General features: G+C 35.1%; 2 protein-coding genes across 37 annotated transcripts in view; one reads left to right on the forward strand and one right to left on the reverse strand.

The window, feature by feature from the left end:
- The window catches only part of LOC110257137 (PC-esterase domain-containing protein 1B-like), a 276,259-nt gene that overhangs the window by 224,036 nt on the left and 28,369 nt on the right, over positions 1-23,854 (forward strand). The gene's annotated exons all lie outside the window — the stretch shown is intronic.
- Positions 1-23,854, reverse strand: part of IKZF2 (IKAROS family zinc finger 2) — a 166,363-nt gene that overhangs the window by 41,136 nt on the left and 101,373 nt on the right. For 18 of the 33 annotated variants that reach the window (XM_021075998.2, XM_021075992.2, XM_021075984.2 and 15 more), the window contains 2 exons: positions 20,219-20,485; positions 13,855-14,022 (listed from right to left, as the gene is read on the reverse strand). In XM_021075998.2, coding sequence (XP_020931657.1) covers positions 13,855-14,022; positions 20,219-20,485 — 435 coding nt within the window. The remainder of the gene's footprint in view (positions 1-13,854; positions 14,023-20,218; positions 20,486-23,854) is intronic. The other 15 variants (XM_021076006.2, XM_084998998.1, XM_084999001.1 and 12 more) reach the window with 1 other exon arrangement.

The raw sequence follows: 23,854 nt of genomic DNA on the forward strand, positions 1-23,854 counted from the left end.
TCTGCCAGGAAACACATATAACCACAACTGACCTCCAGTAATCTAAAAAAAGACAACTTTCTAGTTAATGTAAGAATGCTCAAATGAAAGCATCCATAGTCTTTCATTTATTCAATCGATACAGTATAAAGGGATGCAGATACAAAATATAGTAAGATCTTTTCTCTGGAGAAGCAGAATTTAGGATCTTTCATTCTTAGCTATATGCTTATTATCATATTTTTGTACAATTTAAAGAGATACCATGCTGATTGTATGATACCGTAAATAAAAATTCTACATATATTTTCTATGCTTATAATGAATGATATTGGATTTTATTTACCTCATTTGCATGGTTTTCTACCATTTGGGAGTTTTCCTACAAGATTTGGCAAGATAGTACAGGCTGTGGATGAACAGGTTTCTTTGACTCACATGCACGCATCAAGTAGGAAAAATAAAAGCAGAGGGTGGAGGTTAGCTTACAAAAAAAAAAAAAAAAAAAAAAAAAAAAAAACCTCAACAAAACAAAACAGAAAACAGTGGGATGTGTCTTTCTGGACACCGAGTGAGTAATGCAGCTGGCATGCTGCCATTCCACTTCTGCCATGGAGTTCCAAAACATGCCAGGGCTGCAGATAGCACCGTGGAAAGGAAAATGTGAAAGGGCCAGAAGTTCAGACTGTCCACAGTAACATCCAAGTAGGATGCAAAACTATGCTACTAAACTTGGGAAATGGAGATGGCGTCCACAGAAAATTGAGAAAAATGAGGAACAGGTCCATGGTTCCTGTTAATTTCTTTAGAACTCCTGATAATAGAAAGAGGTAAGGAGGAAAAGTTCCAGCAGGAAACTAATCTGATTTGGTCTTTGAGCCAAAATGAACAACTATATGAGATAAGAATGTTAGAGAAGAAATGCTTCTTTTTCCACGATTCCTTCTAGAAATGAGTGTTTGAAATGTAAAGAAGCATGACTGCTGCTCCTTGAAAAAGATGAGATCGTCTATGCAATTAAAATTTTAACTTCTTTTATAAGGAACATATAATGTAATGTATTTGATGATTATTGGGGGTGGGGGAAGGTGATCTACAAGGTAGAAATCACATGGATTGTCACAGCAGCTGACCTGACTGGAAGTGGCTTTTCCCTCCTGGTCAGTTTTCAATGGGCAGGGCCTTAAGTGTATGTGTTTAAGAGTCAGGAATGAAGATCTTAATCCCATCGCCTCTCTTCAGTGTTTACTGTGAAGCATACAGAGAGGCACCATGGGCCTTAGGTGTCAGGACTTGATGGGTGAAATCAGCAGAGCACAGTTATGCAAATCATGTGTGCAACTGACACTGTTTGTGTAATTATCAGTGTAATCCTCCTCTATCAACCACCTCCAGGAAGGAAAGGAGGGGTGGAGGGTGGGGAAAGTTCACACTTGGGAGATCACCCAGAACGTGGGCCAGGTGCCAGGTCTACAATCAGGTGAAAACAGTTCCTTCTCAAGGGAAGTCTGCCAGACAAATTACACTACAGTCAATGCACCGTCACTACTATGAATGAGCTGCACCAGATTCAATTTCTAAACCAGCATAATTTAATCAAACATGTCTATCAGCATCCTGGCCCATGGCTTAGTGTTTTTTAAATGGATCTCTTTAGCAAATCTGGTATAAAATTCATGGTGATCTATGGAAGTTACCTGGGCTGGGGTTGAATTGGAGCTGCAGCTGCTGGCCTATGCCACAGCCACAGCAATTTGGGATCTAAGCCATGTCTGTGACCTACACCACAGCTCATGGAAACATGGGATCCTTAATCCACTGAGAGAGGCCAGGCATCGAACCTATATCCTCATGGATAATAGCCATAAAGGGAACTCTGATCTGTTTTTTAAAACAATGTCAATACGGAAAAAACTGATGATGATCTTTTTGGCCATGTACCTGATTTTCAGACATTTTTGCTTTTATTTCACAAAATAATCAGTACTATTAATATCCAAAGGTCTATAACCTGTAACAAATCCATGTTATACAAAGCATTTCGTGTGTAATAGAAACTTAAGGTACTTATCTTTCACCTCAAAAAATAAAGTAAAGTAATATTGAAACAAACATTGAAGGATTAATGGGGGGAAAGAAAAAACCCTATGAGAAAAACAAAGAGTAGAAAGCAGAAAGACAAGAGGGGGAGATAAATGAAATGAGATGGAAACGGTGTATTAGAGAAGAAAATGAGTGATTACAAATGCCATGAGTGCTCTGCAGTCCTTTTAGTTTATGGAATTCCTGATCAGTCAGCAATTTAAGGAAATGATGTGACAGTGGTGGTCCTTTTTTAGTAAGAAATGACACTGTATCTGAGGGCATATCCTTCTCATGGCAGATTAACAGACTGTCCCACTTGAGAAGACTTAAAGCTACAGCATTTGACATTACCTTGTGTTTCTAACAATAAGGTCAAAGATTAGCTCTATCTCAAATCAAGCCAGATACTACTTTTGAACTTTATTTCAAGAAATTTGATGATAAGGGGAAAACAATCTTTTCTTACCAGGTTCTCTGAGAGCCTGCAGTTTCTACCTTTTAAAAATGACTGTTGGTTGTTTTAATAGTCCATTAAATGTGAATATCCAAATATATTCAAAAGCAAAGTGAGTCATTTTATTTTATAGGTATATTATAATGATAGTTAAAAGCATAACTGAACAAAATGTAGAGTTAAAAATAAAGGCAAAATTTTAAGTGAGTTTGCAGCAGTATACTATTTAACTGATACTTTTAAATAATCAATAATGGGAACTGATTCAAGTATTCCATATTTCTGAGCTACTTTTATGGATAAGATAAAATCCATGGATTTGCAGGTTCTTAAAAAATAAAAAGACAGTTCTAATATAAAGGAACTAAAAATGTACAAGTTTTTGTTTTAACAGATGGATACTTTTATGACATCTGGTTTAGTTAGTTGCTTTTTATAGGACAAAATAGCTTTAAACTGACAATCAGACATAAAGGACAAATTTCTTAAGCTGGAATTTGTCAAATGTCGAATAGGTTACAAAATACTGTTGTAAAAATCAACATTATTGAGGTGTTTGGAAATAAATGAGACATTTGCTCATAATAATACTGTAGGCTTATTGACCCTAAGTCAAGACTTTATGGCACTGAATGGTTCCTCAAATAGCTATTACTCCAGGGTTATATGAAACAGATCTATCATATAAACTAGCTTTACGAAGTGTTTATTTTTAGGTGATATATCCAAATAAGTATATCATATAATAAATACTGATTTAATTGAAAGCTAATAAGGTGTTCCTTTGAATTTTATAGCAGGCCTTATTGAAAACACAAAGTAATTCTTATTTTCTTAAGGTAAAAAAAAAAAAATCAATTCCTACACTTGTCTGCTTACTCAGGAATTTTATTTATATATCTCTGAACAATACTTTCATATTAAAACAAGCATCTTAAAAATATGCTAGTGTTAAGAATTAATTGGCTTCTTTGGAATACAAGAGACAGTAAGTTTCCTTGGGACATTAGGATTTTTCAGTTTCAAATCAAAAGATTCCATTTTTAAACAAATGATTTTTTTTGTAAGAATGTGAATCCAGTTTAATTCCAAAACTGAACTTTAGACATGGCAATAAAGACACTTGAGACTATACAAGAGGCATTCTTACTTTCTCCTCTTTACAATTTATACAAAGGAATTTATAATGCATATATGTTCCCATATATTAAAAGTACATTACTTGTATTCTGTTTTAAACATCTAATTTGAGCACTGGATTAGAATATGTGAGAAATATACTTGAAGTGCTAATTAGGAAAAAATATGTAATTCTAGTTCTAGTTTTAAAAAATAACAAGTATGCTAAGTATTGTTTTGATTAATAGGGGTCCAGGGCTTAATTGAAACACTATTTCCCTAGTGTATTTGGTATAGTAAAGACAATTAAAAGGAGCAATACAAAATGTATGAAGCACACTAATCAAATTTCTAAGAATGAGAAGACTTTAATCACTTTTTAAACTAAAATCTAAGACAAAACTAATAAAATCATTTCTGTAGCAGCACTGATTCATTAAAAACTCACATAAATACTATGCTTTGTTACAAATTTATAGTAAAGGAAATTACATGATTTGTATGGTAAATCTAAGACTAATGGATAGATTTCAAAATCTTTTTAAAAGTTTTTAAATTTTTTTTACAACTTATATGGGACATGTTTATAAAAATGTAATTTACTTTCTCACTGGACTAAAATTTTGATTGTAATCTCCAGCTGATATATGGCTGATGATACAATTGAGCTCTTTATCATTTCTTTCTGGCCATTTATATTTCACACGTAAAAAGATCTGTTATTTTTTCCTTCCTCAGCCATTCATTTTTTTTGAATGTTGCAAAGAGGCAAAAGTAGAAAGAGGATTACAATTGCTATATATCTTAAATTCAGCCACCATACTGCAATGAAATAAGCAATCCTAATGAGATATCCAGCATCAAGACCAATAGAATATCTCTAACCCATAATAAATGAAAATATTTTTTTAAAAAAAAAATATCAAACACTGGTGATTATTGCACAAATAAAACTTAGATTGTCTTATTTCACTTCACTTTTTTTTTTTTTTTTTCTCCTGAATGGACAATACTTCAGAAAGAGTATAAAGTACTGCCATAACGAAAGTAAGAAAAGTTCTGATTTCTCCTGGTATTATCTTAAGTCAGGAATAAAACCTAAGAGTTGTTGACAAGAATTATCTGCTACTGAGAAAAGATTATAACATTAATCTATTTCCAGAAACAATTATACTGTTGAAAAGTAATTGTTAGAAAACAGACCTTTCCAGGAGTTCCCGTTGTGGCTGAGTGGTAACGAACCCAACTAGTATCCATGAGGATGTGGGTTCAATCCCTAGCCTTGTTCAATGGGTTAAAGGATCTGGTGTTTCAGTGAAGTGTGGTGTAGGTCACAGAGGTGGCATGGATCTGGCACTGCTGTGGCTGTAGTTAGGCCGGCAGCTGCAGCTCCATTTCAACCCCTAGCCTGGGAACTTCCAAATGCCACAGGCGCAGCCCTGAAAAAAGTAAACAAAACAAAACAAAAAAAACAATAAACCTTCCCATGGCAAATGCTGGTAAATACTATCAAAATATTTAAGCCTTATTGGTTATTTGTAAAATCGGGCATGCTTTCAAAATTAAAAAATATTATCAATGACTATAATCAAAATTTAAAACATGCAATCAAATCAAGTAGTCAGGGCTTTGTACATCTAAACCCATCTTCAATTCCAGTATGAAAAATGCCATTCAGTGAGTTCCTGTTGTGGCGCAGCGGAAACAAATCCAACTAGGAACCATGAGGTTGTGGGTTCAATCCCTGGCCTCGCTCAGTGGGTTAAGGATCCCAGCGTTGCCGTGAGCTGTGGTGTAGGTCACAGACAGGGCTTGGATCCTGCATGGCTGTGGCGGAGGCTGACAGCTGCAGCTCCGATTCAACCTCTAGCCTGGGAACCTCCATATATGCTGTGGATGCGGCCCTAAAAAGCAATTAAAAAAAAAAAAAAAGCCATTCAGGTACTAATTGGCAGAGATGAAGGAGGGGAACATTCAACATTGTTTTATACTTCTGCTGGTGTTCAGAAAAACATATAAAAAAAGTATAAAAAGGAGGGAGCTTTTTCAAAAATCTTCTTTAAAACGGAATGCATTTTAAGTGAACAAACTATATCTGAACTAGAAATCCAAAATCAGAAACTGTATCAAAGTTATCTCTGAAGTTTATGTTAGCAGAGAAGTGATACTGATGCTGTGAACACAGAAAATCTTAAAACCTATTCCATTTTATGCAAATCTATCTTGGAAGTTAATACAAACAATAGCAAACTTAAAAAAGTGGAGTGTGGGGACCAGTCTTTTACTATTTTAACGTTTGGCCTTAGTGATTGATTAGCAACAAAATCCCGGGGAGAAAAGGTAACATTGCAATTGCATCACATAATATTAGCAGCATAGGGAGATTAAATTAAGTGATCTGACAAAGTCACATAGCTAATCTGCAATGAGCCCATTCTAAAACCACTATGTCCTGATCTCTTGACTTCCAAATAGTACTTTTTTGCTTTATCATTTTGAGCTAATTTAATAGAGTTCAGCAGGATAGAGAATAGAATAAACATATGGGGCTGTATCATCTATTCCATAGCATGGAGGATAGATTTTGGAGTTCGACTGTCTTGGTGTGAATCCAGGCTCTATCTGTGTGACCTCTCTGTGCCTTAGTCTCCTCACCTGTAATCTAGGAACAGTAATAGGAAGAAGTTTTTTGACTGTCTCTCTGTTCCCTTTGAAAGACATACTGAAGTCCTGTGTTCATAGGCCTCTGTTAGGTATGCCCATGTAAACACTTCTAGCAGTGGAGTTCCTGTCGTGGCTCAGTGGTTAACGAGTCTGACTAGGAACCATGAAGTTAAGGGTTCAATCCCTGGCCTTGCTCAGTCGGTTAAGGATCCACAGTTGCCGTGAGCTGTGGTGCGGGTTGCAGATGTGGCTCAGATCCCGCGTTGCTGTGGCTGTGGTGTAGGCCTGTGGCTACAGTATCAATTAGACCCCTACCCTGGGAACCTCCATATGCCACGGGACAAAAATAAATAAATAAATAAAAATAAACACTTCTAGCAGTGGAACTGGATAGTCACATTGAGTCAGTTGTGATTCCAGCCAAACCTGTTTCTGTCAACTGTACCTGTCATTATAATTAATTGTTCAAATATCTGTATTCTAATAAAATATATACAGAAGGAAAGTTGTTTTGTTTTTATTTTTTAACCTTTAAAAAAAATTACAGTTAATTTACAACTTTCTGTCAATTTCTGCTGTACAGCAAAGTGACCCAGTCATTCATACATCTCTCTCTATAAAGTTGTTTTTATAAAAACTGTTTTTACCACTCTGCAAAGAGGCAATAAGGCTGAGTTGAAAAAATGTTAATGAATTGGAGATGGGCAAAGGTAATCGTAAAAATTAGTGATAAAAATCTTAAATATTTAATTGAAGTCTAATTGCATTATCACAAGGTCTTTAAGTTCTTAAAGAAACTGAAAATGGAATTAGAGATGATATGTTATGAGTGTGGTTTAGGGCAGAAAAATTACACACAATTCCAAAACCAAATTCTTCACTGAAAGGAAAGGAAAGGGCCTAGCCTTATATCAAAAAATAAATGATTAAACAAATATTTATATTTACATTTTTTTAAATGTAAGTTTTTTTTTTTGTTTGTTTGTTTGTTTGTTTTTCTTTTTGGCCATGCCTGTGGCATCTGGAAATTCCTGGGCCAGGGATCAAACCCGCACCACAGCAGTGACCTGGGCCACAGCAATGACAATGGCAGATCCTTAACCCACTGAGCCACAAGAAAACTCTAAGAACCTTTTCTTATTAAAAGAATTTTTCCAATTACTAGACTTACTGTTTTCAACTGATAACTACCTGGTTTTGCTCATGTCAAATAAAAAGATTCAATTAGAGGAATAAGCCATAAGAAGTGCTTAGTTCACTTCAAGAGATGCCAGACATTATCTGTAAATAATCTAACTATTGGGACTACGCAGTCAAGACCAAGACACTACCTGGTGTCCTCTAGGGTATGCAAACTGAATTCTAGAGAGAAACTTTAGCTCGTGTGGGACAGAGGGAGAGAGGGAAGAAGGAAGGAGCTAATATTTACTGAATGTATACTGTATTCCAGATATTGTTCTAAGTGTTTATATATATATATATATAGACACATAAGAAACATGTAAGTGCACATCAGTGCTGGGCTCACTGCTACCAACCCACTGAATGGAAAATTTTCAAATATAAAATATAGGAAGCAAAGAGGGGAGGGTGGAGAGGTCTAGGTATTTATTCTTCAGTCACAGACAGGGGTACATTCCTATACTGAAGGTCAGTTTCAAGTCTCTCTCCTCCCCTAATCTCAATGACCCCTCCATCCCCCTGCCCCTTCAGACATGGGGCTGCTCACGGCTTCCTGTTATTGCAGCCTCAGAGTGCTTCAACCATCCCTTGTTGGTTTCCTTTATGCCTACCCATTTTCTTGTAAATAGTACTGTTTTCATGAACGTCTGTCTCCACATTTTCCCCATTTGAGTGTCTCACTCAAAATTAGAGAGAGGGCCTGACAGTTATCGGTCGCAGGAGTGACCCAAGGCCCCAGAAGTCAAAATGGCATTCTGGCATTGAGTTTCCCATGTGTGAAGAGAACAGGATAGCCTCCTTATCAGGGAGTTAGTGAAATCCCAGCAATTCTAGGCATATGCTGGCAACACAGTTACTCAAATTATCACTGATGGTAGTGAGAAAAAGAAGTGCATGTGCAAGGCAAGGCTTTACGAGCTGTGGCCTTTACCTGCTAAAGTGACAATGGTGGCGTCTAATGCAAAGAAAGTAGCGTGACATGGCTACTTCTGATGGCCCTAAGGATTACAGAAAGGAAAAAGGACAAATTGAAGGCCTTGAATGCTCAATTCAGAACAGAGGTTAAAATAGCAAAGTTCCCTGTCAGTCTTAAAAGAGTCCTTATTAAGACTTGGGGCAAATAAGGCTGAAGACCAGCTTCAAAATCTGATTTGAAGGGTTATGGAATTGCTATACTGATGAAAATGGGCAAAACCAATACCATGAGGTCCTGATAATGAGGTAATGCTGGAAAAAGAGTGAAACATAGGTTGGTACAATCTGATCAAATACTGAGGCTCAGAATATTGAAGCCCCAAACAATCCCAAACCATCCCAGCCATCCTCATTCCCCACCTTTCTACCTACAGAAACCAACACTCCTATAAATTAGTATTCCCTGATCATAACAGAACGTCCAATTGCTTCAGCTGAGGTGGGAACTCAATCAGAGAATGGCAGTTCTTTTCAGGATTCATTTCTATTATCACTCATGGCCCCAGGATCCTAACAAGTTAGATCCTAATATAGCCAAAATCAAGGCCAGATTCAGGAGATGACAGCCTGCACAATGAAACAATTGCAAAACCTTGCCAATTTGTATCAGTAGGAGTGCAGCTAGCATGTAAGGGAATGGTTTGTTTGATCCTAAGAATTTTATACCAAGAAGATAAACTAAAATGCTTGATCAGGCCAAATTTATCAATGTATGTGTATTCATCTGGGATTTGGGATTTAATACATTGCCTTGAGCAAGTGGGAGTGACTGGTTAATTGAATCCTTGATTCAATAATGGCTTACATAGTAAAGTTGAAAAAGCATAATTTTTCTGGCATACCAAAACAGATTTCCAAAAGCTCAAGTAAGTGAAAATACTGGAAAAGAGCTATCATGAATTACCCTGTTCAGCCCTTCCCTAACCGGACCTCTGAAAGGGCCTATGGGACATTCCCTTCACCAAAGAATTACACTGGTGAGGAAACAACCAGCACGCTTGAGAAACTTTATGATAACTATCTTCTCTACGCTGGAGAGATGGTGCAAACAGATTTGGGCTCCTTAGTTTAAATGTATCTACCGTGATCTGAAGAGCAGAGGCTATGTGGTAGAAATTAATTTCTGAAAGGTGTAGTTACCCTAATAAGCTACAGGGATGGGATGACAATCAGTATGCTTTGTTCCAGAGAGGTCTATGGAAATGAAATAAATAGACTACAAAGCTGCCTACTGACTTATACACTGAAAAAGTTTAGGTCTTGTGGGCAAAATCCCAATTTTAGTCACCATGGTGGGATTCATGATCTCTTATCTACTGCCTGGCCAAGAGCTAAGCCTATTCATATATTCAGAGTCACATAATTTAGGTGGAGCTGGAGCTGGAGTCCCTTTTGGAAGGCCCCTGGAACCTGGCCACAACACATGCTATGAATTTTCTGAAAGCCATTCCAGGATCATCTATGCCCTTTTATATTGGTGACTATGAATTGGGAAAAGGAAAATACCAAATCTTTCCATGGGTTATTAGGTAGTTGTATTAGATTAGCTCTGAATTGACCTTAATCCCTGGAACCCAAAACTCACTTTGGCACAGTCAAAACAGGGGCTTACAGAGGTAAAGATATATATGGAGACTTCACCAAAGTCCATCTTATGGTATCACAACAATAAATGCGTTTAGTAATGGGAAGAATCCTTACTCTGGTTCCCTGACCCATGGCCAGAGAGCTATTCTAAAAAGCCAAGAACAGTGCTGTCAGTGGAAATATGAATCACATATATAATTTAAAATTTTATAATAGCCACAATTTAAACAGGTAAAAATAATTTTCATAATATATTAAATTTAATCAAAATATAGATTTACCTCCCCTTCAATACTTTTGCAAGTTCCTCTATGTCTGCCATGGTATTCCTTATAATACTGCCTTTAACCAGGAAATTCTGTTTATGGCAAAGGAAATATAGCAATGGGCTCGAACCTATAGATTTTCACTGGCCATACCTCATGCCACATCATCCAGAATCATTTGGCTAAATGGAGTGGTGAGTGGCCTACCAGTACAGTGGTTCATATATGGATGCTTGCTGGGAGCAGTTTGGGTGTGTTCTATAAGATATGACATATGCCTTAAGCCATCTATGTCTTCCATTGCCAGAATATATATGTTTGAGAACAAAGAGGTAAGGCAGTCATGGCTACAATACAAACACATCAAATAACTCATTTACAGGACTTTCACTTCCTGTGCTAAAATCTTGGGATTGGCGGCTTTGAGGATCTCAGTGCCCAGAAGGAAGAATGTTTCTACCAGGGACCAGAGTTCTACAACTGTTGTTTTGGAAGCTGAAACTACTCCCTGGCAGTGGGGCATTTCAAGCTACTGAATTAACAGAGAGGGAAGGGGTCTATTGGTTGACAATTTTTCAAAGAAGATTTGGGGTTGCTGCTATACAATAGGGGCAAGGACAATTATGTTAGAAATTCAGGAGATTTACTGAGGCATCTCTAACAAAAACTTCTCCAATTACCTGGTTATTGAAATTCTGTAGAAATCCAAGGAAGGCAGCGCCACCAAATATTCAAAACTTGTAGGAATAAAGGTTTGCATCACCAATCAAAGAAACCTGTCCAGCACATGTGCCCAAAAGAGGGTGAGAGTAAGGGGAAGATGGAATTGGTGGCAGAAGAAGAAAGCTATAATAATCAACCTGAGATTTCTGATTAAAGAACCATGGACTGTTGGCAACTTTGTTTTGTGTTCTATCTATTATGAACAACACTGATGATGGCTAGTATTTCAAATTCCAGTTGGAAGTATGTCTGAATTGATATCACCTCTGGATGAACCAATAGCTGGATAATAACCCCCTCTCTCTCATCCCTCCATTAAATGCTCTTTGATTAGCCAGTTTGAATATATTTGTTTATATACCTGCAAAAATCATGACAGTGTACCAGACTGAAAAATCAACATAATAGCAGTTCCAGGGATCACGTCTTTTTTTTTTTTTTTTTTTTTTTTTTTTTGAGACTCAAAGTGGGATGTATTTATTTACAACATTTACAGTTTCGCAGAAATACCTTTGCTTTATGGACATAAACAGTACACAAAACCATGTAAACTGTGTCTAGCCTCACCAAAGCCAAAGGGAGGGGCTTACTCTTTCCCTCCATTCACTCCATCAGCCACCACCCAGAAGCCCCTAGATGGGCCCTGCTTAATCTGCCTTAAGAAGCTTACTGGAGCTGCTCAGCTCAGTCTAACACAAAAACCAAGATGCCTTGACTTCTTAGACTATACCCACAGGGATAAATCTGGTAAAAGAACAAAAAGCAAATCAAGGAAACAGAAATCAGATGAATGTCAAATGCCTTCCAAAGGTGTCGCCAGGCATTGAACCTTCTAAGAGCAAAAAAGCAACCACCATATTAAGTAACATGAGTGCACTAATATTAAAAACACAATTTTGTAAATTTTGTCAAGTGTGAAACAGATATTAAAAGTTATAGTTTTGCCTCAATTTCATGCTCATGAAAAGTGGTATTTTATATAATCCTTGCTCAACTGAATAATACGTTTGTTTGTTTGCTTTTTAGGGTCACACCTGTGGCATAAGAGGTTCCTAGGCTAGGGGCTAATCTGAGCTACAACTGCCAGCCTATGCCACAGCCATAGCAACACCAGATCTGAGCTGTGTCTGTGACCTACACCACAGCTCATGGCAATGCCGGATCCTTAGCCCACTGAGCGAAGTCAGGGATCGAACCCGCAACCTCATGGTTCCTAGTCAGATTTGTTTCCGCTGCACCACAACAGGAACTCCTGAATAATACTTTAATAAGCCAGTATACATGTCTAGCTAAGGGAAATAACTCTCATGACTTAATATTTTTCTATAAAGAATAATTTTTTTTTTTTTTTTTTTTTTTTTTGCTATTTCTTGGGCTGCTCCCATGCCATATGGAGGTTCCCAGGCTAGGGGTCTAATCGGAGCTGTAGCCACCGGCCTACACCAGAGCCACAGCAACGCGGGATCCGAGCCGCATCTGTGACCTACACCACAGCTCACGGCAACGCCGGATCCTTAACCCACTGAGCAAGGCCAGGGATTGAACCCGCAACCTCATGGTTCCTAGCCGGATTTGTTAACCACTGAGCCACGATGGGAACTCCTATAAAGAATAATTTTAATAATAAAACAATGCCACTCAAGATATAATTTTCATGTCCTAATTTCTGAACAAAAAATAAAGTGTCATAGTTGGAAATAAGTGAACTGCTCTAAGTCAGGGAGGAATGTAAAATATATACTTAAAATGTTTTGTTTTAATATTTGTATTAATTTCACTTTTCTGTAAATTTTTCCCAAATTTGGGTTAATGTCTAGAATAGTTTTACATTCGTGTTAAAAAAAAAAAAAAAAAAAACCCACTGGGTAAAGCCTTAAGGATTAATAGGAAAAATGTAAAGAAAAATAATACAAGCATTACCTCACAAATCATAGCACTCTCTAATAAAAGTTGTCAATGTAAATGAAAACATCACTTCCATCATACCTTCATATTAAAATTAAATTTTAATATGTCATTATGAACAAAAGAGCAGATAAAACTGGCTTGAGAGTATTCTATATTAATTTTCCACCTCTAACTTCTTTGTTATGGCAATTCATGCTACCGGTCAAATGAAATTCACTCAGATTTCTAACCATTTTTTCACTTTTACACATTATATTCTGATATTTTCAACAATTAACATTGTAGATTTTTTAATAGTGGTTTATAAAATACAGAAAGTTTTCAGAGAGCATCCAGTGATATAGTTTGAGAGTTAAAGAAACAAGGGAAGGTAAAATAAAATATAAAATACTCTTACAGCCAATTTTCTAATGACCATAACTTTGTCAAGGTTAACAATAATGATTTCTGACTTTCCACTGAGGTCCAACCTAGGCACCATATCAGCCCAAAAAAATAAATAAATAAAATAAAAATAAATCACATATTTCCTCTCCTCTATGGTAAAATTAGCATGTAACTATGATATTTTACTAGATTTTCCATTATTCTGAATTAACCATAATGACTGCGTTAATGATTAAATAAAATTTAAAAATCATAGAAAATTGGTATAACAGCTGTTTCCTTCAATGGCTTGAAATAAGACTCTTCAGTTAAAGTACTCCTTTTTGCAAAGTCTATATAAGTCTAAAAAAGAAGGGCCATATGCATCCTGCAAGATTTGTCAGTTATTCAAGGTACACAAATAAAAATAATGTCTCGCTCATTCTCAGCTATGTACCAAAAGTTTAAGTTACTTTGTATGATTCCATGGTGATCTCCTAAATTCGCATATTTTAGCTTCCTTCTCAAAGAGTCAGTGGCACTTACCAGAGTGGGTCCTGAGGTGTCCTGTGAGGGCGTCCCTTCTTCTACAGGCATAGCTACAGAAAGGACATTTGAACGGCTTCTCTCCAGAGTGTAACTTTATGTGTCTCAGAAGGTTGCCCTTCTGAGTAAAAGAAGCTCCACACTGGTTACAATGGAAGGGACGTTCACCTGTGAAAGGGGAGAGAGGTGGAGAAGACCAAATGGGTCATGTGCAAGTCACTCGTGTGCTGTGTACACTGTTAACTAGAGCCAGTGCTCTGCGCTGAGAATGTCCTTCTTGCTAGAAAAGTCTCAAAGTTTAGGTCAAGTGCCATTTCCTCTCTTCATACAAATTTTACAGGATTCCTGTCGCTGACCTAAAAGAATAACAATAATAGCACTGGCCATTGGTTGAACAACTAGGGGCCATCACTTCACTAACTTTACTAGTCATTTTACCTACAATATTTCCAACGTCATAATGGCATTACTAATTTGGTATTAATACTTGCAATTTACAGATGAAGGAATTAAAGTTCTAGTATCAAAGTACCAGATTATTGTCATAGAGTTAATGAGTACTTGGGCTGACAGCTGACTCTTGGACAATGCGACTATAAAATCTTGCTCTTTTTATTGTACCACGTTATCTCTTAAAAACTCACAGAAACTTTGAGCTGAAAGGGACCTTTAGTAGTAACTCTCTAATTTAGCTGATAATTTTTAGGCTGAAGAGATTAAGCCAAGAGGTTAGAACTAGTTTACAAAGCTCATTACCACAAAATCTTAAAATACAGCCCAGGTCTCTGAATTCTCCTAATCACTAACAATAAAATCTTTGACAAAATTTCCTGATGTAACCAGAGAAAATCCAAAGAAAAGTGTTCATCTAGAACTTTATGTATATATATTCTCTTTGTCTTGTGAAACTCATTTATTTGGTAGGGACATTTTCTCCTTTTTCTCTTGTTACTAATATTGCTCTAAAATTCTTTAAGTCAGAATTATGTGTTGTCTGCTCCATCAACTGGTTGTTACCAATGTCATTGAAAAAACATGTAGTTTGAAGAGGGAATAAAATTGGCAATTAGGGTCACACTGATGACATCATCACACCAGGATATTACTGTTTTAAAATTTGTTTATCTCTAAAAGTAGACATAGATATAAAATATAAATTAATACATACAGAGTGTAAATATAGTAAAGCTCAAGGTTGGAATAAAAATTAAATTTGGTTGAGCTGGACCATTTCTGTACTCAAGTTTAGATAAACTTTTATAATTTTAAAAGTTTTCCAAAATTGTTACACTGAATTGCCATGTTTCATATCTTTGACTAAAACATTCATAATAATAGTGAAAAGTGAAACTACAATATATTTTGGAGGCCTTTAGAACAAGTACTCAGTAATTCTTTTTATTAAAATAAGCAAAGAGACATCAAGAAGATAAACTATGGTCACTTCCTGGCAGCTGCCACTGCACATTCTATCATATAGATAACAAAGCTTAAAGAAATTGAAAAATTGACAAATCAGCCCTATCTTGAATTCTGAAGTACTTGCTCATTTTGGAACTTACTGAGATATATACCAAAAAAGAGTAATGTGTGTGTAGCAAGGATTAAGGTTTTTTCGTAAGAAATTTGGAGATCTTATGACCTAAATTTACAAAAAGTCCTATATTGTGTATTTAGGTTGAAAAATAATTATCCATAATGTTAAAGTTACCTTAAATTCTATTTAATTTAACTTGTTTGATTTGGTAAAACGGATAGATCAACACAACTACAGCTTAAAAGAGACACTTTACCTAAAACCTCTTATGTGATGTCTTAAAAATATAGCTTAAAGATAAATCTAATTTTGGTCAATCTTTTTTTAAAAATCTTACAAATACATACACATACATAAACTTAATTCTAAGAGTTTTTTATGGAATAGCAGTCTAAAACTTTTTAAAATCAGCAATTTCTACTCCTCACATGTATCATGGAATTAGTAATAAAGGGGAAGAAGGAGGACTTGCTTAATGAAATTAACTTTTTCAAGAGGAAGAAAATAGCAAATGTAAAGTATACATTCTACTCTAAACATTTCATTTTACTTTTGAAATCTATATACACTTTCCCAGCAATAACAACTTAGTATTCAATAACCTTAAAGCAAATTAATGTGATAAACAAAAATATGAAATCATGTTTGCCTTTGGAAAAGTACTCCTGTAGCATGCTAACTCTGATTTTTCCCTAAGCCTCCTATAATCTTTGAGTTGAAATGTTTAAAAATTCCCACTTTAGGTTACTAATTCATCATTCAAATTAATGCTAATCTAAAAAAATAATGACAAATTTTTAAAAATAAAATTTTAATTCACTTAATTGAGTTTTATGAAACTAAAGACAGGGTAATTTAGTTGTTACATTTACAAAACATTCCAGATCCCTTGAAATATTTTTTAATGAGAAATAATTCTCAATCTATATGACTGAGCATTGTTAAAGGGGTAGGAAAAATGAAAAGGGGTCTAGTTATATCCAGAGACGTTGTTATGTTGCTGAGTAAATTCAGTCTTAGGGTAAAAGCGTTTGCTAATTCTGTTCTCATGGCCACAGGAAGTAAGGAAAGAGCTGCGATGAAGGTAACCAGTCAAGTGCCCAATTTTGATAAGAGGAAAGAGGTTATGATGCACTTTGATTTCAATCAGATGAAGAAGCTTTAAGAAATACTGGTTTTCCTGGCCTCACATTACAGAGATATGTGTAAAATGATCCAATAATTAACTGAAAGGTTCAGTTGACTACCCATACTGTATATGTAACTTGAAACAACACCTCCAGTTTTGGTTTTTTTTTTTAATAATTTGATTTTTCTTTAATAAACAAACTGAATCAACTGGTCCTTTTCAAGTTGGTTTAGGCCTTGATAATATATAAATTATATATAGGACAAACCCACAAATTTGCTAAACACGTTAGTGGCCTTATAGAGTAAGTCCAGTTCAAAGACATCCAGTAAGCTACTCTATCTGTGATAACTAATCCTGCCATGAGTGGGCATCAAAGTCTGCATTAACAACTCTGGATGCAGGAGAACAATTAAGGTATAGACACAAAGCCATACCATCCTTTTATTTCCATTCTCGGTCTGCTTGGGTTTTGCTTTTTTGCTGTTTTTCTAAACCAATATACTAATCTACTCAAGGACCATTTTCAGTTATTCACCGCATGAAGTTCTCTACTATCTGTATTATTTCTAGAGCTGTGTTTATTCAATTGAAGTGCAAGTATACATGTTTTGGTGAATCAACGACATCCTGTGCTGGATGGAACAATCACCTACAAATATGAAAAATTCTAACCACTTGTAGAAAGGGCCTTGGTGCAAGGAAATGGTTCCACAAAGCTGCAGTGGACAAAATAGAGTACTGAAAATTTAAGTTACAAAGATGAGAGTACTCTACCTCAAAGAGAGGCAAAATTCAGGATATTCTATATTTATAATGCTCATGTCAATTTGTGATTATGCATGATGCATCTTTACTACCCTTATTTCTTTTCTCCTCCCTATTTTCCCAGAGAAGAGTTCCTGGAGTATCTGATGACAATATTACCTGATTACCTACTAAAGTAGCAATACCCAAGAAATAAAATCAAGCCATTTAATAAGACACTGGAATTGGTACTTTAGTAGGGTATGAAAGAGACAGAAGAAGAAGGGAATTAGATCTGATACTCCGTGTCATTCAAATGAATTCGGTGGTTGTGTATCTTCTTCCACTATCAATTTTATATTTGATATTCTATATGCTAAACACACCCAAGAATTTGTTTCTCAAAGCCTTTTCAGGATTTAAGACAGTGCCTTTTATACTGGCAAGCTATAAATAATTGGTGAGGGGGGAAGTTCTAAAATGAAGACAGTAGTCCATTAAATTAAGGAGAAAACATTTGGTTAATAACTATATTCTTACTACATTTTTTCCCAATCTAAGTTGAAGAAACACAAATAAACTTTCTATTCTCACAGTACTAAAATGGAGTTGAAAATGTCACAACCCACTCAGATGTATAAACTGGGTCATCAGAAATACATATAAAAATGGCTAATTTAAAGACACATCACAGTTTCACAGTGAGCAACATGTGGCCAGTATCCCAAGCTGCTCTATGAATGGCTAGTAACTTTGACAAACACCTCCCAGATCTGAGGAAAGTGTAATAATTTCCCCAATACTCTAATAAACATTTATTAATAAAATTTCATAGAATTCCAAGAGTACTTTAAATGTTTAGTCTATTCTCCCTGTCTTCACTAGCTGATTGAATGCTATATTTCTAGGATTTGTAGAAATATGCATAACTATTTAGAAACACTTTCTGTGTTAATTAGATGATTCAAAAACTCCACTAAATTAGTAAATCTCAAATGGACCGCAGAGTAGGTATGTAATTGTTACTGTGTTTACAAACCAACAATCCTCAAGAAAATTACTGCAGATACAGTGAAACATCAATTAACCTAAATTTTCAACAGAGTATACTCAGATTCTTTGATGTTCTTAATTCAGACCATAAAATGTTTATTAAAAATCTTACAAAACAATATATTTATCAGTCTTAAAATGAAAAGTCAACTGAAAAGTTATTATACTAATTTTGTTTAGTCTGTATACTGCTGGATGGGAGAAGTTAGACATTTGAAAGAGTGTTATCTTCCTCAATATAATCACTCTAAGATGATGAATACATTATAACTTTGTAGAACTCTTTTAGATCTGCAGTTAGAATTCTTCATGAGCACTGAAGAAAAGTAGACTCATTCTTTATACTCTTTTCCTTTTTTTTTTAAAATCAAATGTGGTACCAAGCTTGATCTTTTAATTTGTCCATGAAGCATTCTTAAAAATTAAAGGAAAAAGCATTTTCACTAGTGGTACAAATATTCCTATAAATATAAAAAAATAAGTATTTAAAAATATGACGCTATTTAATAAGGAAATTCAAAACCAAACAAAAAGTGAAAATGTAACTATATGGTTGGATAAGAATATAGGCCCTAAAGCTAAAGATTTTGATTAAGATAACACTGATTTAATGTGTAACTTCTCACTATAATTAAAATATCAGCCTTATAGTAATGCCTCATCATCAAATGTTGGCATATTGATATACTGAGTATAGACTATTGGAACAAAACCACTCTGGATATCAGGAAACCCTGATTCTAGCCTCACAATGCCCTCAACTACATAAGAGATAATGGATACATCCCTTGTCTGTTTTTGGGCTTCAGTTTCCTCATGTGTAAATGAGAGGTCTGCACTAAGACTTCAATACCCCTGGTATCTCTCATGTTTTAAGCACTTACTTATTAAATTGATTATCTAGAAGTCAATCTTTTAAATCAATTGCTTTACTATGGTTTATCTCTTTTCCAAAAGAGTATCATATTTTAAAACTCTGAGTGTAGGAGTTATTACTATATTGCTCTATACTACTACTTTTCATTATAGTTGAAGCTATTATTACCTTCAAATCACATTTCATATGAATTTGAAACTTTTTTTAAAAAAAAGAGTTAATGATCTGCCTACCTTACCACAATCTCACTTCTGGTGTTTTCCATTAAAAAGAAATGTTTAAAAAATTTTACCAAAGGATTAGAAGAGATCTGAACAAGGCTTTCTCACTGAGTTGGTTTTTTATAATATGCAAATGTCTAAAAGTATATGTTAAATTAATCTGAGGTATCTTTCCTCACCCAATTCTGTGATTACACATTCCTACTACACATCCATCAGCCTTTGTTCTATTCTACCCTTATGTATCTCCTTGCAGGAGTTATAGTTAAAAATGACAGGAAGATGGTGACAACCTGGAACTAGAAAAAATAAGTATCTGCCTCCTACGGAGACCCATGGTAGGCAAAGATTGATTGGAAATTGTATTCTAAGAAGTTAATTAGATAAGGTGAAAATGATCCACCGCTATATAAATGCATGAGTGCCATGTCACAGTATAAACTCATAGCTAGCAAACTCTATTGCCTGTCCACGGGTATGTAAAATATGTATAGGATACAAAAAGATCAAGTTACACAATGAAATTCCCCTATACCTTTTGAACCCTTATCATATTATTGCTATATTAAGAACTGTGGAAACTGAATCCCAAACTTCTTTTTGATATGCTATTCAGATCTGAAGGCTGGAAGTCAAGACCCAGGCTACTCTCTGCTTTGCAGCAATCCAATACTAGCAGAATTGTGAAAAGGTAGTTTCACCATTGCCACCCCTGAATGAAAAGGAAAGAGAATAGATGTCAGGTAATATCAACATCAGATGTCACAGGCAGTCATCAGGTTATTCTTTCAGCTGCTTACCAGTGTGACTCCTTTTATGTACCATAAGCACATTGGGCCCAATGCAAACCATGCCACAGACGTCACATTTCAGTTTACCATTCGGAAGCCGGATTCCTCCCTCGCCTTGAAGCTCCTGGACTTTCCTGTTGTCTGCCACCTCGCTGCTTTCAATTAGCGGTTCTTCTAGGCTGCTACCCTCATCATGGCCCCTGATCTCGTCTTCTCGGCTCAGGGGTTTCCCGTCACACTCTTCATCACTCTGCATTTCTAGCTTTACTGAATTTGCTGAAATTCAAAAAGAAGAAAGGAAGACATTTTAAATGCATGTTATGTGTCAACATCTATACCTCTTTTCCACCCATTGTCATTCTAACATGGTTGGAAACGTTGTATTAAGTATCACACAGTCCATCACGAAGCAATGTTAATACACACTGTACTCTGTGATATTTCAGTGAAGCTTTGGCATGAAAGTGAAAATGACTTAAGAACTAAACAGAATGATACTTTTATTTTTGCACACATGTTATTTCTTTAACTCAGTTATATACTTTTAAAGCAAATCTTTAAAAAACTTGTACTGGCTTTTGAGTTCGTCACTAAGGCTACTGAGAATGAGGCAGGATTACAGAAACGACAGGATTAGATACTACTGAATCCACTGAGCTATACTTCTTAATTTAACAATTATATACATACATACACACACTTCATAGTCCCTGTTTCCCATCAAGGTACTTGTGTAAACCTGCTTCTGAAATAAATAAGAGAAACAACTTGGAGTCTTAACCTAGCCCATGTCTTTGACATAGGAAGGAATACTGTCAAGGCAAAAACCTAAAATCAGACTAAATACATACATTCAGTTGAGAGCTATATAAATGTAGGGCAGAGTGCACAGACCTCACATGCTCTTAAGCTACTCTGCTTTTTTTTTTTTTTCTCCTATGTGAAAAAACTCTGTGGAACATAATAGTCTGCAACTCAAAGTATTCCAACTTTAATCTATGCACACCAAAAAGCAGTGAATGACAGGAATGGCATAGCATGCATGCACACACTTGTGACTGTTAAGAAATTTAATGCCTTCTGTTTGCTGTTTTTGGATCATCCCACAGAAAAGTTGGAATTTTGTTAGCATAGCCCTCATTCTGGATTGCTGACAGAGTCTTTTCACAAAGCAGAAGCAAGCTTTAAATGAATACCACTTTTTTATCCAGTGATCTTGAAAATTTCTCAAGAAACCAAGAAACCATATCAAAGTTCCTAAGCAAAGCAAATTATTTGCTATTACTTGAATAGAGGAAATATTTTCATAAAAAGGAAGTAAGTTCTTTTTACTGAAATTGTTTTCTTAGAGAAACCACCCTATTCTGTGATTTGTCGCTAGTACTTAGGATAGGTAGTACATACTATCAAAATGACTCTTCCCTCCTTGGAACTCCCCTGTGAACTAGATGCAGTACTGTACAAGGGGGGGGGGGGGGACGGATTGATCACTGGATTAATCAGGAGAACTGACTTTGACATTTACTGCAGTATAATCTCGAACCAATTATTTAACCTCTGAATCTTATGTCTTTCATTCGCAAAGTGGAGATGAATTCGAAAAAGGAAAACGTTTAAGCAGAATAGTTTAGCTATTAAGAACAAGAATCCTAGCAATGGCCTTTAGTACAAGCAGTGTCACCTTCTGCAAGTTACTTAAGTTCTCAATGTCCTCTATAAAACAGGGATGATAATGGTACCAACTTCCTAGAGCAGACATATGCATTAAATGTGTAAACAGAAAAAAACTGGCTTACTATTCTTTAGACATCCAGCGATCTTTTTATTTCCTAAGATTTTTGTGAAGATCAATTAACTTACAGTATGCAAACTACTCTAAGATCTACAAAGGGATACACAGCCTTCTTTGTCCCATCTTTAACAGAGTATCTACTACCTTGAGTTTTACCCTACTTGCAAATTAGTACTGCTTTACTGGCTTTTGAGAAAAGTAGTGACTGTATTTTTCCATCTTAATATCTCCAATATACTAAAGGAATCTGTGGCACATAGAAGGGATTTCAGGCTGTATTTACTGAGGTTATTTTACTTAATTGATTAAGAATCTTCTTTCTTCAAGCTTGTTTTATATGTTAAAAAATGCAATAACATAGTAAAAAAAATAAATATAAAGGACAAAAAAGGAAAATCAAGTCCTTTCCTACCCAAAGGTAACCAATTCTTCAGTTCCAGTCATAAAAACAAGCATTCTTCTCATCTTCTAATTCAGAACTGTGTGTGTGTACATACATGTATGTACATGTATGTATATAGTCTCTCTTTTTACACAAATTGGGCTGTACAATTCACCTGACCTTAACTTTCCTTTCTTCATTTAACAATATCTGTTCAGTATTTTCCATATTAGCATACAAAATCTATACTGTTCTTTTCTAATACCGGCATTAAATCTATTTTACAAATATAATTCATTCAGGCAGGCTTTGAAGATCACTTCTTGTTTAGTGCTACTATTCTAGACATTATTGTATAATACCACACAGAACTGGTAATCTGATAAAACTGTTATTTTGCTTTAGATTTTTAATCTGCTTTTTTTTTTTAAAACTGTGAATGAAGTTGGGCATCTTTTTCTATGTCTAATTTTTTTTAGAGCTGTCTATCAAAGTTCTTTGCCCATTTTTCTACTAGGTTGTCAGCCTTTCTCACTGAATTTAAATGCTTTATATACTAAGGAATTTAGCCCTGTGTCTGATATGTTTTGCAAAAATTTTGGTTTATCTTTTTTACTCCAGGGTATTTTTTGGCATGTATGCTAATTTTGAATTTTGAATTTTTAACATTTTCAATTATGGCTTCTGGATTCTGTATCTTGGTTCAATAGGTTTTTCCATAGTCTTAGAAATTCTTCCATACTTTTTTCTGAGAAGAAAAAATTTTCTAATCAATGTAAAATACTACTGGTTACCCTATGAAGTCCCATATTTCATTCATAATTGTCATTTAAAGGAAAAATTAAGAAGAAAGAAAACAAATGAAAAGTATGACAATGTAGTGTGACTTCTATCAGCCTGGGAGCAAATTTTCTCCCACATTTAAGTAATGTTCTAAAGATCACAACTTCACAGCAACGCCATCATTTATATTCCTGAATTAGTCAATACTGATAAGCTACCTCTAATGAGAATAAAGTCTACCAGCATTTCATTTCAGGAACTGAAGGCATGTATAACTAAAGGGTAGATTTTCAGTCTGAAATTCCAGGACTCTTAAATTTCAAAACAGTAACAAAATTATGAAGAATATGACTTGATGTTACATTTAATTATCACTTTTTCCCTAGTGAAGATATTATAATATGGACATCGAAACATAATATCAAACATGGGAAAAAATGTCATTTAACAATTTATTGGATATTACATTTATAGTTAGAACTTTCTATCCATAGAAGAATATGCTCAGAATGAATAAGCCAAAAAAAGCACAGATTTAATAGAACTGAAGTACAGAAGTGGTAAACTATTGGAATCTTTTCTCAAACAATATTATACTCTGAAGAATTAGATATTTGCCATGTATGAATGTACATACTATTGTTATAGTAAACAGTCATTTATATTTATTGATAATGATTTATATTTT

Source organism: Sus scrofa, chromosome 15, assembly GCF_054392235.1.
Source record: "Sus scrofa isolate SSC_HxYL_T2T_F1_AM1 chromosome 15, Sscrofa_HxYL_maternal_Yorkshire_Landrace_v2.0, whole genome shotgun sequence".
NCBI classification, from domain to species: Eukaryota; Metazoa; Chordata; class Mammalia; order Artiodactyla; family Suidae; genus Sus; species Sus scrofa.